We start from the raw sequence: 12,998 nt of genomic DNA, 5'->3' as shown, positions 1-12,998 counted from the left end.
TAACAGAAGAAGTTTAATGATAATAAATAGAAAAAAAGAGTGTCAAATATGCAGCTATAAGCTATAAGGGAAAATTTTGGAAGGCAACATAGACCATACCATAATTACATGCTATTTGCCAGGTTTTAAAGTTATATAAAAAAGCTCCCCATCAGTGTATAGTTACACTAACAGTAACTTGTGTGTGAAAGAAATTCAGTACTGGATGTACGATTGGGAAAGAAATAATTGGAAAGGTACAAATGGAAAGGATATTGCATATGTAAGAGTGGCAGTGGATTTTCCACTGGGTAACCCAACACCCCCATTTATTAAAAAAACATGTAAAGGCACACAAAGATAGTACTTTGAAAACATACTGGAACAATAAAGTAAATATCCTGGCAAAAGAAAGACCTGAAGAAAGACCTACAACAGTTGTCACCAGGAGTCATGCAAAGAAGTCACACCAAACAATCCCTTTCAACACTAATATTGAGGATGAATTACCTCAGCAACCATCCCAACACATCCCTAGTAAAATAAAATAACAAAAACTGATTAATGTAGCACACCAATTTATGCATAAAGAAATTGAGGGAACTTTGCAACAAGTTAAGCAAATCACTAATTGAAAAAGTATTAAAAATAATATGAAGATGTGGGTTAAAAACTGTGTTCAATGTGCCATGGAAAAGGCTCGACACCTACGCTGGCAACCAATGATGCATCAAAGATGCTTCGGACCATGGCACCAAACTCAAATTGATTTTATTAACAAATTACCTAGAAGTAAGGAAGGATTCGGGTATTTGCTTATAATTATTCATTCATTTTCTAGGTGGGTAGTGTCGCACCCAAAGACCGGTGCACCCTTGACCCGCGAGCCTTGGTCGGCACGACCGGCTTGGCGCGAGTAAGAATGGTGATCAGACAGGTGGGTGTTAATGACGGGTAGGAGTCAGGTGTCAGGTGACTTAAAGCGTATTGGTTACACAAAAAGTTTATGTTACTTACGCTGCTGATGATTGATTGCAGCGTAGACAGAAGAGATAATTTGTTCAGTTACAGCATGCAGATGTTCTGTCACCCAGCGATTACAGTAAGTTGCAGACTTGCTGAGTACAGGTTTCAAACAGTTTACACAAATTACTACGGTCTTTACCGAGAGCTCTTGACGAGAGGGACGTACAAAAGATAAGACAAGACGAAAAGAACGAGCCGGCAGGAACGGGGTTACGCCAGAGGGAAAAAAATAAAAAATAAAACCAACCGAAGATGGGGAGATATTGTTTGTAACTGATCAGGTTACAAACTGTGTCTCTTGGGAATGCTCCGAGATCTCCGCTTTGGGCAGAAGTTCTTTCAAAGTTATACAAGATAAGATAGCCAATTACTACACGCTAGGCATGAATAATTAACAAGCTGGCACTTGTGCTCTCTTTGTTTGCTCAAGTTTCAGAAAAAAGGGGGGTTATTTTTTGCTTGGGTGGTACTGGTCCTGTTTGGTCACAAGAGGGCAAGCATAGCATATTATTTAATTTTACAACTTCATTAAAGTCAGCCAATTTGGTATCTCGTTACTATGGTTATGATATCTTTTTTGACGTCATAGCGCTGAGTTGTATACAATTCAAGGTTAACTTTTCTCTCGTATGGGAGCTCAAGTAATTTGAAATGAGGCACAGATAGGGGTGTGTATATGCAGCACTGTTACAAACTAAAAAATAATAGTGTAAGAGTACAATTACAAAGTTTGCTGTGTTAGCCTCTGATTTTCTGCGCTTTTGCCCTTTTTGCCATCGGCATCTGAAATCAAAGACTTTGCTCTTTGACAGGTAGAAGCCTTTCCTACTAAGAACAACAGTACTGGGATAGCAGCCAAAAAGCTTTTCACTGAAGTAGTATGCAAATACGAGACTCCTAAAATGATTGACTCTGACAATGGAGGGGTCTTCGTAGGAACAGTATTTACTATGATGCTTCAAACTCTAAGAATTAAAATAAAAATTACACATCCCATATCAGCCTCAATCTTCAGGCCAAGTTGAACAGATAAACCACACCATCAAAGAAGCACTATGTAGAGCATACAGGAAAGAATTTGCCTAAAAAATTACCTTTAATTTTAGCCGCCATTCGCAGCAGTAACAGGCTGCAAACTAAAATTCAACCATACCAGATTCTATTTGGGCAACCTATGCAACTAACGACAAATCCGAAACAGTTTACAAAGTATCTAGACAGCCATCTTGTGGCCACAAAAAATAACTATTTTAAATGGTTAAAGCAACTACTAACAGACAAGCACACCCTGCAACACAGAATTAATGAGGCCATTAAAAAAAGAAATACAGCAATATAGAAACAAAAGGCCACAGACTCAGCACTGTGGGAAACGGAAAACCAAGTAACGTATCCGAAACTGGCTAAAAAAAGATCATATCCTAGACTCAAAATGAATAGGCCCATATTCCATAGTCAATACACTAAGACCTTCGGTCTATCAAATCAAAAAGGATAGGAAACTCAAGTGGGCTCGTGTTTCCCAGGTGAATCGTTCTCTTAACACTTTTACTTGTAATGTTTATGTTTTTCAAATTTAACACACACGTGAGAGACAGAGAGAGAGAGAAAGAGAAACGGCACGAACCCTAGATAGCTTAGCTTAGCCTTGCTTGTTGCTTTGTTAAAATTTATCAGTGGATTGTTGTTTTTGTTCTTTTTCTTTTAAGCATTTTAAATTGCACAAGCGTCTTATAGAGATATCCTTTTAAAAGTCCGTAAAGCAAAAAGATGTGTAAGTCTGTTTTTGTGTTTGTATTAAGTAATCAGTATCTTGTCTTTTCTATACCATTTGGTGCTGAAGAAGGAAGACCCCTTCGTGATATGTGGAAAAAGTATTTTTCTGAACCCTCTAAAACCATGACCTGGGCCCCATACACTTCAAAAGAAACCACAGAAAACCCCCAAACACCAAGTTTAGCATCGTGTTAAATGGTGCCAAAACAACCACCCCGTTCACATGCACAGAATTTATGGCAGCTACAGTGTTATTCTGATATAAGTTGGGGTTTGGGTAGACCATACAAGTGACACTAATCACACCTGGGGATGTGGAATTAAATACAAAAAAACCCCAAGGTTTAACACTATAGAGGAATTTAAATATATTCTAGAAACTTCTTCACCTAGTTATTGGGAATCTTATCCTAATCAAACACAAGGCTCTTTATTTCAAGTAAATGCCAGGAATCTACAGAAATTGGTGTTGTATCAATATAATTCCTTTAACCGTCCCTTTAAATCTTGTTAGCATGCAACTCAGCGGGTGTTCACTTTTCTACAGGGGAATCCTACTGAGGCACCTCTTCCTCAGTTGCTTAGGTTTCAGTCCCCTGTAAAGATACAATTAACACCCTTAATAGTTACCTTGCATATCAAAATCAGTTGGGCCAGAAACAACCTAACCTGAATTAAACCCACGTACAGGTCCTACAGTGCTCCCTTGTTTAATGCCTGGTATCAATCATTCAAGCATACAAATACTCACAAAAAACACAATTTAACTAATTTAATATTAAAAGAAATAGAAGCAGGAACAGGGATTTTAAATTCTGTGGATTTGGAAGCATTAAGAAACAAGGCAAGCACTACTAAATACCTTGCTCAGTAAGGATGCATATAAATACCAATAAAAATATCATAGATCATTGAGTGTGATAGATGGACACCACAACAATAGACATGTGCAATGCTTCCCATTTTAAAAGAGCCCTGCCTAACAAAAAGCACAAGTCTGTCAACTTGCTATTGAAAGAAATTAAATAATAAAACAACTAAGGTGTATTATGATAGGGAAAGTTACATATGTATAATTGGGTTAAAAAGAGTTTGGCAAAGAAGAAATGTTTCTGAGCCACCAGTACAACAATGTATGTATAATGTAACCACGGTACAAACCACTAAACTATTATTTCCCAATTCACAAAACAAAAAAATCATTCCTGGAGTTGGGAATAATTTAATTAATTTCCATTTCTCTTTAAAAAATAATTAAACCACCTTAAGTTATTGACTACAAAACTAAAAATCACAAATTAACTATCTTACTACTACAACATGAGAACAAACTCAACTCTGTACTATAACTATTTTACACCGAAAATTATAGTGACCCATTCAAAATAAAATGTTTTGAAGGATCAAAAAAAAGAACGTTATGCAAATGGCATAAATACCAACTTTATGTTAGGTAAGTAACATGGAGATAGATTTTGCCTACTGCCTTAATCTTGTGTATTATCTTGATGTATTTTCTTGAGTTCTGCACTGCCTTAAGAAACTCCATTTTGTATTGCTCTGTAGCTTGACATAAGTGCTCGATGTATCACTCCTTTGTATACTGCATGGGTGACAGAGTGTGTGTGGAAAAGGAAAACGCCAGCTGGCGACTGGGTGAAGAATGCAGACAGATAAAAGACCAAAATAAGAAGAATCCACCCCAGAGCAGCATGAGAAAAAAATCAACTGATGTTCAAGGAGAAACACAGCAGAAGCCCAGAGGACTGGGTGAATTGGGAAAACTATAAAGACGGGGCGAGACATGTCAATTTTGGGTCTTGTTCCATACATCATCCTGAAGCATCAGTTCGCCTGACGAGCTGGACCAGCAAAAGCCTGGCGTGTGCGCGTACGTACCACATGCTTAAATCAATGAACACGGCATCTTGCCTTGTCCTCTCTTACAAAGGTCTCGGTCTTTATTTTGAGCTTACCTGTTTTCCCAGTAGTGGGAGAACTTCTTTGATTACAGTCCGAGTGGTGCTTTCTTTCTTTATTCGTAGAGAGATATAGGCCATTCCAATTCTAAATAATAAAAAAAAATTGTCAAAGTCACTGTGCATAGATAGACCCAAAAGACTAATAGAATAATGGGGTAATTCCTTTAAGCTCCCAGATTCCAATTCCTCCAAGGGATAACAAGAACACTTCACTAACTGATGAAGTAAAACTGTTTGCTAACTTACATGAGATGAGTATAGCCTCATCATCCCGGTCACGGTGGAACTACCATCCCTAAGACCAGCCATCAACATCTCAAAGCTAAATAACACAGTACAGGCAGATCTGATCACGGACAGTAGAAATCAATAATGCTCTGTCCAGGCAGTCACTGGCAGGATCACTGACTAAAGTTTGCCAGCATACTGACACTCTTAGCAAGAATGAAAACAAAATTTTGAAAGAAAACATGAAGTGACTGTAAAATGCAAGTGTCCATAAAGCATATCAGTCTTGTTTTGCTGTCCCATCTGTTTGAAACAAAGAACTCCTAAAGCATGCCTACTATGACTGTGTGAAGCTTTGGTCGCTGATTTGATTTGGTGGAGATTTGGCCCAATTCAGTGGCCGAAACGCCAAATTGAATCAGGAGACCCTTTAATCTCTCCAAATCAAATTGGAACCCTCCATATCGATTCACAGAGATTCAAATGATTCAGACAAACACAGCTTTAAGTGTTTTTTCTACATACTTCAAGGTACCAGGTGGTTCATGAACACTGAGATGGTGGGGCAGATGGGGCATCCCATGGGAGTGTAGGGGAGGCAGGGGGTCCCCAGTTTGCTTGGCGGCGGACCAGTAAGTGGACCAGAAGCACTTCTGGTCCATTTCTGGGTCTGCTGCTGAGCACGCAGGCCCCCCCCCGCACTCCTGTGGGACGCTCCATGTGCCCCACCTTTGCAACATTTACCAGCCACAACTGGTGCTTCGAGATATGTAGAAAAAACATTTAGAGCCATGTCTACAGCCAAATTTCTGATTCAGCATTGAATCTTCAGATTCAGCTGAATTGAATCAGGACAGTGATCTGAATCAAATTTCTGTCCCTGATTCGGGCTGAATCCGAGTTGAAAACAGTCCATTTCACACACCCCTAATGCCTACACTACCTACAGCCTCTTAGGGAATGCTGTGTGAAAGCATGGCATGCTTGCTCCATATACCACAACTTTTATTGACAGAGCTGTTCAGTATGCACCCAGTAGTGCTCTCAGACTACAATTCTTGACTGTGGTTATTGGTTCATGACCCACCACAGCCACATTATGTATTTGGCATTTAATACATGAACAAGAGAAACCGGGTGAGCAGGGAATGTTTTCACAATAGTACTCCCTAGGGGGTCAAAATGATGTAGACAAGCTTTCAGTAGTATTACCAAAAAACAAGACAAAAAACTCCATAGAAAAGTATTTAACATAAATTCTTAATCCTAATGTTTTCTTTAAAAAACAAAGAAACAGACGATAAAGTTCCTCTGCTTTTGTATTTCTTGTTATTTTTTATTAATTAAATAATGTATTCTTTGGTGCAAAAGGAAGGATGAATGACTTTTAGGGACACACATGGTCCCTCTATGGGAGATGGAGGTACAATGAGGAAGAAGGAAGAGGGGACACTCCTGGATGCAATATAGAGGAGTGGGAGTGGGCACGGATGGGAGGGAGTATGGGAATGAAACATCTATTTTTTATCAAGGTAGAGAATGGAGGTTGGTAAGCATGGCTGTATGGAGCAGAGGAGACTTTTTCTGAAGTCATAGGCAGGAAGGCAAGAGTGGATGGAATGGATCGTTTTGAATTTTGGGATGAGTTGGTTGTGTTATTTTAAGTGGGCAACTCCCCCAGCTTCCTTATCTAGGGCAGTTAGCTACCTGTTCAGGGCTTCCAACCAGTTAATTGTTTTTAAGTTATTTTGTCTTTTGTCGTAAGGCACCCTGAGCTTTGTTTGGGAACAGCAGCATATAAACCCAATCAATTCAAATCAATCAACACTTCTGAAGTTATTGTATATATATAGATACAGTCTACTTAAAAATTTACATCATCTTGGATGAAAGCATAGAGATACAACTGAACAAAGTTGTAAGATACACAGATAACAGTTAACGTAAATATAGAAAAGAGACACAACTGTGCAGATTTTTTCTTCCATTACACCTGTGTAATACTCTCTCCAATGACTGCCAGTACTAAGGAAAGCAAAACTGCTAAGTAACCTTGCAAACTGAAGGAAAACACTCACTTCAGCCAAGCAGGATATATTCGTAATACTTCATGGTCCTTTGGTTTGGCTCTTATGATCCAAGCTTCAGGAATAGACTCTCTGAATACTGAACCTGGACAGATTTCTTCTGAGGCATCATTCCTGTTGATAATGTCATCAGACAACAAGGCCTGCTGAGTAAATGTCTGGAGTTCATAGTCTTGCTGATCATCATTTATGTAGTATGTCCTCAGCGCAGCCTCCTGCAACATCACATACAAATGAGTGAGTGATCTTCCTTTGAAAAGGTATGTTAAGCATATCGTATCTGTTAAAAACCTATAAGGGCTCAGCAGTGGTGGTGGGGCATTTGGGTGGGAGGCTGGTAGTATAGCCAGGCTGGATGGCCCTAGCATCTCACTGTCCAGAGATCATGGACACCGAGATACTAAGGCAAGGGCGGGTAAAATATGGCCCACAGGTCACATCCAGCCCGCCAGACCATTCTATCCAGCCTGCTGGGCACCTAAATATTAATTTTCTAAAATTTTTACCTGCCTCTGGCTGCCTGCGAAAGCTGACAGGAGCAAGGGACAGTAGAACCCAAGGGAAGCTGTCAGGAGAAAAGCCAGCCCAGCCCTGCCCCCACCACCTCCCACCCAGAAGTGTCTGCCTGGGGCAGCTTTCCCTGCACATGGCTGCTCCAGCACCGCGTGGCCCCTGGCGGTATCACTGTACTGCAGGAGCAGGGGGCCACACTAGTACCCCAGGGCCATGAGGGACAGAAGGGGGTGTGTGTGTGTGCGTGCGTGTGCGTGCGTGCGTATGCACACACACATAATGAAATGGAGAGTGTGTGTGTTCGTACGGCGAGTCCCACAAGCACCCCCCTACCATACACATGTTCCCACACCCCTTTACACACCCCAACCATGCTTCCCCACACCCCTTACACACAGCCACATACTCCCTCACCCCACACATGTATCCACCTCCCAACACACACACACACCGTGCTCCACATACCCACCCCCCCACAAACCTATACTCACTCCCCTATGTCCCTCAGACTCCCACAGTTTACAAGAATAAGACTTCACTTTAAGCTATTGTGCAATCATCTCTATGTACTATACCAAACATGTAAATCAGGACAAAAATATTTTTTGAAATCAAATCAATGAACGCTGTAGATGTTCGTTTACAACATAATTTGGTATTTTATTACAAAACTCCTTGCTGAAAGGAGTATTTCCAGGGGCAAGAGGAGGGGCTTCTGATGGCAAAGGTCAGGGGTTAGGGGGGTGGGACTTCCTATCCCAAAATGGCGAGGGGGCAGGGCACCAGTCAAGGGGCAGGGCTACCCATGTGGCCCTCGGCAGCTTGCCAAAACTCCTTTAGTGGCCCTCCACCCAAAATAATTGCCCACCCCTGTACTAAGGCCATCTAGCCTGAATATCCTCCCAACCTCCCAACCAACTGCCCCACCACCACTGCCAACTGGCCAACCAATGTCCTCCCACCAGCTAGGTTCTAGTCTCAAGGATGGAAGGCCAACGGGGCTGGCCACTGAACCAGCTAATGAGTAACAGTGCTCCAAGACACAGATGGTACATCTAGTATCTGTCCATCCCATCCATTCCCACCACTCCCAGATCAGCAACCTGCTGTGTTACTAGGCAGGGGCACAGAGAACTTGTATGTGGCCCAGGAGTACAAGTTTTCAGGTGCTAGAGTCAGAAGGGTTTACTTTGGGCCACTTGTAGATAACTCAACTTTTGGGATCCAAAAAGGTGATTGGGCAGTGAGGCAGCTCAGACATTCGAAGTTGACTGGGACAAAGGAATTGTCATGTACCATGACATCAGGGAGGGGTAGTAATAGACCCTTTTAGGATCTGCTGTATAGGGTTTGAATCTGTACCTGGGAAAGGGGAAGGAGGAGATTAATGCCTCTTACTTTCAACTCCTTTCATAGAAGTTTTAGGCTGACAGGGGGAGGGATGACCATTTTGCAGGGAGACAATGGGGGCCTTTGCAAGGTTTATTACCCATTATAAGCTGTTGTTGGGAATTTTCTGATTGTTATCAAGTCTTTCACTAGTGGGTACCTTACACTACTGTCTCTCTCCCTACAGAGAGTTAACTTAGTTCATACATTACTTCCATGTGCTAAGTCGGCCACAATCCCTTGTCCCCCTCACATTCTTTACCTGTTCTTTAAACAGAGTCCAAAATTTACAGCCCAAGACTACAACATAGCAACTGCCAGGCATAGTAGGAAAAGGAAAAATGCTCACAAGCCTGGCTGCACCAGAAAAGAGGCCTAAGGCAGCTGAAGAATCCTATAAACTGTGCGTTCACCTGGATAGGAGGCACATTTCCCTGGTCAAGCACACCACAGCATTACCAGGCAAGTCCAAACACTGATCCCATAAGGCAGGAAGTGGACATAGCAAAGTAAATTATAGAGATGCTAATAGACAATCTTTGGGTTGAGACAGATGCACAAAAGAAGGTCTCCACCATACCACTTACACAGGCTTTCCACTACTCCCTAAGTTGTACCCCACTTCTGGTTCTGAGGCAGCCCTATCCTCAACAGGGCCAGCAGTATTCAACACCAGCCTCCAGATATACTCTATCACAGCCAGTGGTACCAGTCATGATTTCCACCAGTACCTCACCAGGGTCAGGCCCACCCTGCCCAGGCCCCTTAGCAACATACCTCAGTCCTCAACACTGCCACAATAGGATAAAGGTTAATCCCAGCAGCTGCTGGGTATGAACAGATGTACACTTGGAGCAGCTTCAAAAGTGGGGGAAAGGAAACTGTACATGTCTAAGCAACAGCCCTCCATTGGCCCCGTTTTGAAGCCGATACAAATATATGTTTGTCCACATACTCCATTAATACCCCACCAAGGCTAAAGTTATGCACCACAGCCCCATAGAACCACTCCCCAGCCCAAGGGCTACCTGACAGGGCACCTAGGAACACCACCTCCTGGTAAGGCTTACCCACTCATCCCAACACCACAGAACCCCCTAACAAAGGGGGTACATCCTCATACCCCAAACATCTCCTCTCACTCTCCTAGGCAAGCTTTTCATTTCCCCACTTTTTATGCATAAAGCTTTCTCTTGTTCTTATGGCAATACCAGACACAACGTCTGATCTATCCCCCACAGGCAATCCCAGACTTATCTCAGCCCTTTCTTTAGCTAATCTGCAGCAATATGCAGAGGCCTCTGGGGCTCAAAATGGATGTCAGGATCTCTGCTCTTCACCTTCTTACCTTCAGAGGTCTGTTACAGCATCTGCTCCAGAGCCTTTTGAAAGGCATTTGCTTGGATGGGCCTGTGCATCTGTACAGTGCTGAAGCACTCCACCAGAGAACAGGATTGGAAACATTTCATATGAATGTCTGCTCTCACACTGTGCATGAAAAATACCTAGCAATTCTAAATTGAAGCATTTTTTTTGTACATCATGATTTTTTTCCTACAAGTGGAACATTAAAAGCAATTTCTAAGGCTTTAGCTGATTTTGAATACACAACAATTTTGTCAGATTAGCAGACACTACAGTGATAATGGAGTAATCTATTGAAGTTTAATAGTCTGAGGCAATATTCTATGCAGGTTAGTATGCTAAGAGGTTTGCAAGTTAGTGTAAATGTGAGAAAATATCTTATCACTCTTTTTCCCAGTTTTAGTAATCCTCATTTTAAGGACACCTCAGTTTGAAAAAAATGGACATATGCACCAGCCTTAAAAGACAGAGTACATCTCAGTACAGCACTCTGGTAATGGGCCAGACAATTTCAAACAATAAAAAAAAACAAAGATGAGCAGAGGAAGAGGAGTTACCTATGATAGTGTAAGTCCAGGGGTGTCAAATCTGCAGGCCAGATGTAGCCCATGGATCTGTTCTGTCTGGCCTCTTAGGCTATTGGTGTGGCTAAGGGAGTGGCTTGGCATAATCTGGGGCCCTTGGACCCCAACAGACATAGCGATCAGTGGCAGGAAGGTGACAGAACCAACGCAGGTCTGACACAGCCCCAGTCATCTTCCACTCACTTCACTTGGCCACACTTCACCAGCCCTATCTCCCCAAATACCAGCCCCAGCCACATGCTCTGTGCTGGCACTGGCACTGTGGCACTGAGCTCCATGGTCTGGCTCTGGGCTACAAGGGGCCCCAGGGTCCGACTCCAAAGCAAGCTGAATTAAAATATCTTGATCTAGTCAATGGTTTACACCCCTAACCAAAACCAGATTTGAATGAACAACACAGAAAGCAAATCACTGCTTAATACATAACAATTGCTGCACACGTTTCTGGAGTGTTTACAGCAGGGGTGGGCAAAATAAGGCCTGCAGGCTGAATCTAGACCACCAGCCAATTCCATCTAGCATGCAGGCACCCACCAACTAATTGTACCTTGCCCAGCCCATGAGCCTTGCTCCCATCCTAATGCGTGGAAAGGCTTGGTCCAGTCAGCACGCAACTTCCAGGCTGGGCTGCTGCTACCATTGCTGCAGCCGCTGGGGGACCTGCACAGTTTCCCTGGCATCCAGCTCCTCCTTGTCTCCCTGCTACAGTGCTCGCTCTGGGTAGGGAATGTAGGGTAGGGAAGCAGCGGGGGCAGGGAGAGCTGCAGTAGGAGGGAGCTATGGTGAGGGCAAGCTGCAGCTGGGCAGGGGCAGCGAGCATAGGGCTGGTGGGGCATGGAGCCTGCACCCTGAGGACAGCAGGAACACTGAGCTTGGGTGGGCAGGGTGTTGATGTGAGGGAGGGCTGTGGGACACACTCCCCCCCAACAGCGCACAGCCCCTACTGGGGGTGGTGGCAGCAGCAGCAAGTAGGGGCCCTCAGGGTGCTCATGGCCCATACAGGTGCTGCAGCCAGGCAGAGCGTGGCTTCAGCCAGAGCTGCACGTGGTGGCAAGGAGTGCAGCCAGGCCAGCCTGCTTCTATTACACAGAGCTTCCCACGGTGCATATGCAACTCCTGGCACTCATGCAGTACTACAGGAAGCCCCACACGATGGAGCTGGTTGTCTTGCCCACTCCCTGCTGCCATGGAAGCAGGGGGTGGGGCTCCCCACCACTTCCGGCAGAGTCCCAGCAGCTGCATGTGGTGGGGAAGGCAGCTGGCTCCATCACGCAGGGCTTCCCTGGTGATGTGCGAGTGCCAGGGAGTTGCATGTGTGCTGCAGGAAGCCCCACGCGATAGAGGCAGGCCTGCCTGGCTGCACTCATTGCCACCATGTTCAGCTCTGGCTGAAGCTGCACACCACTGAGCGGCAGCAGCTGCATGGGCCATGAGTGCCCCAAGGGACCGCCACCTCCTGCTGCCACTGTTGGGCAGGGGCCATGTGCCGGATGGGGGGGGAGGAGTATGTGGGGAGGGGTTCACCACAGCCCCCCACCCTTCTTCACACCACGCAAACCCATACCCATACCCAGCACGCCTCTCTCATACCCTACAAACCCCCACACCCCGAACCCTGCCCCCACATATACACACCCCCACATCATACCCTACAGCCCACACAGAGCCACACCCCTTTAAGCCCCACATATACACATGCACATACTCACACCCCCCCACCATACACACTCACCCACCCACCCCAACCACACCCCACACACAATATACAAGAGCAAAACTTTATTTTTGAGCTATTATGCAATCTCCTCTATATACACTACATAAAACACAAATCATGACAAATATATTTTTTGCAATAAAACTGAAATGAATTATAACAACAGGTGTTTGACTTGATGTATGATTTATTGTTTTTCTGGTTCAGATGCCCCCCCAAAGGAGTACTTCTCAGGGCAAGGGGAGGGACTTCTGGTGGCAAAACGTCGGGGGTTGGGGCAGGAATTCTGGTCCAAAGATGGCGACTGGGGAGTGGGGCACCTGTCAAGGGGCAGGGCTACCCTTGCTGTCCT

At 44.1% G+C, this 12,998-nt stretch overlaps 1 protein-coding gene across 1 annotated transcript in view; it reads right to left on the bottom strand.

Annotated features, from left to right (window-relative positions):
- Positions 1 to 12,998, bottom strand: part of DGKQ (diacylglycerol kinase theta) — a 139,659-nt gene that overhangs the window by 63,264 nt on the left and 63,397 nt on the right. The window contains exons 9-10 of the mRNA XM_019518213.1: positions 7,070 to 7,293; positions 4,758 to 4,848 (exon numbers count right to left, since the gene is read on the bottom strand). Of these exons, the coding sequence (XP_019373758.1) occupies positions 4,758 to 4,848; positions 7,070 to 7,293 (315 nt within the window). The remainder of the gene's footprint in view (positions 1 to 4,757; positions 4,849 to 7,069; positions 7,294 to 12,998) is intronic.

The sequence above is a fragment of the Gavialis gangeticus genome, unplaced genomic scaffold, assembly GCF_001723915.1.
Source record: "Gavialis gangeticus isolate Ggan-Ray unplaced genomic scaffold, GavGan_comp1, whole genome shotgun sequence".
NCBI lineage: Eukaryota > Metazoa > Chordata > Crocodylia > Gavialidae > Gavialis > Gavialis gangeticus.
This window is presented reverse-complemented; position numbering and strand designations above follow the sequence as displayed.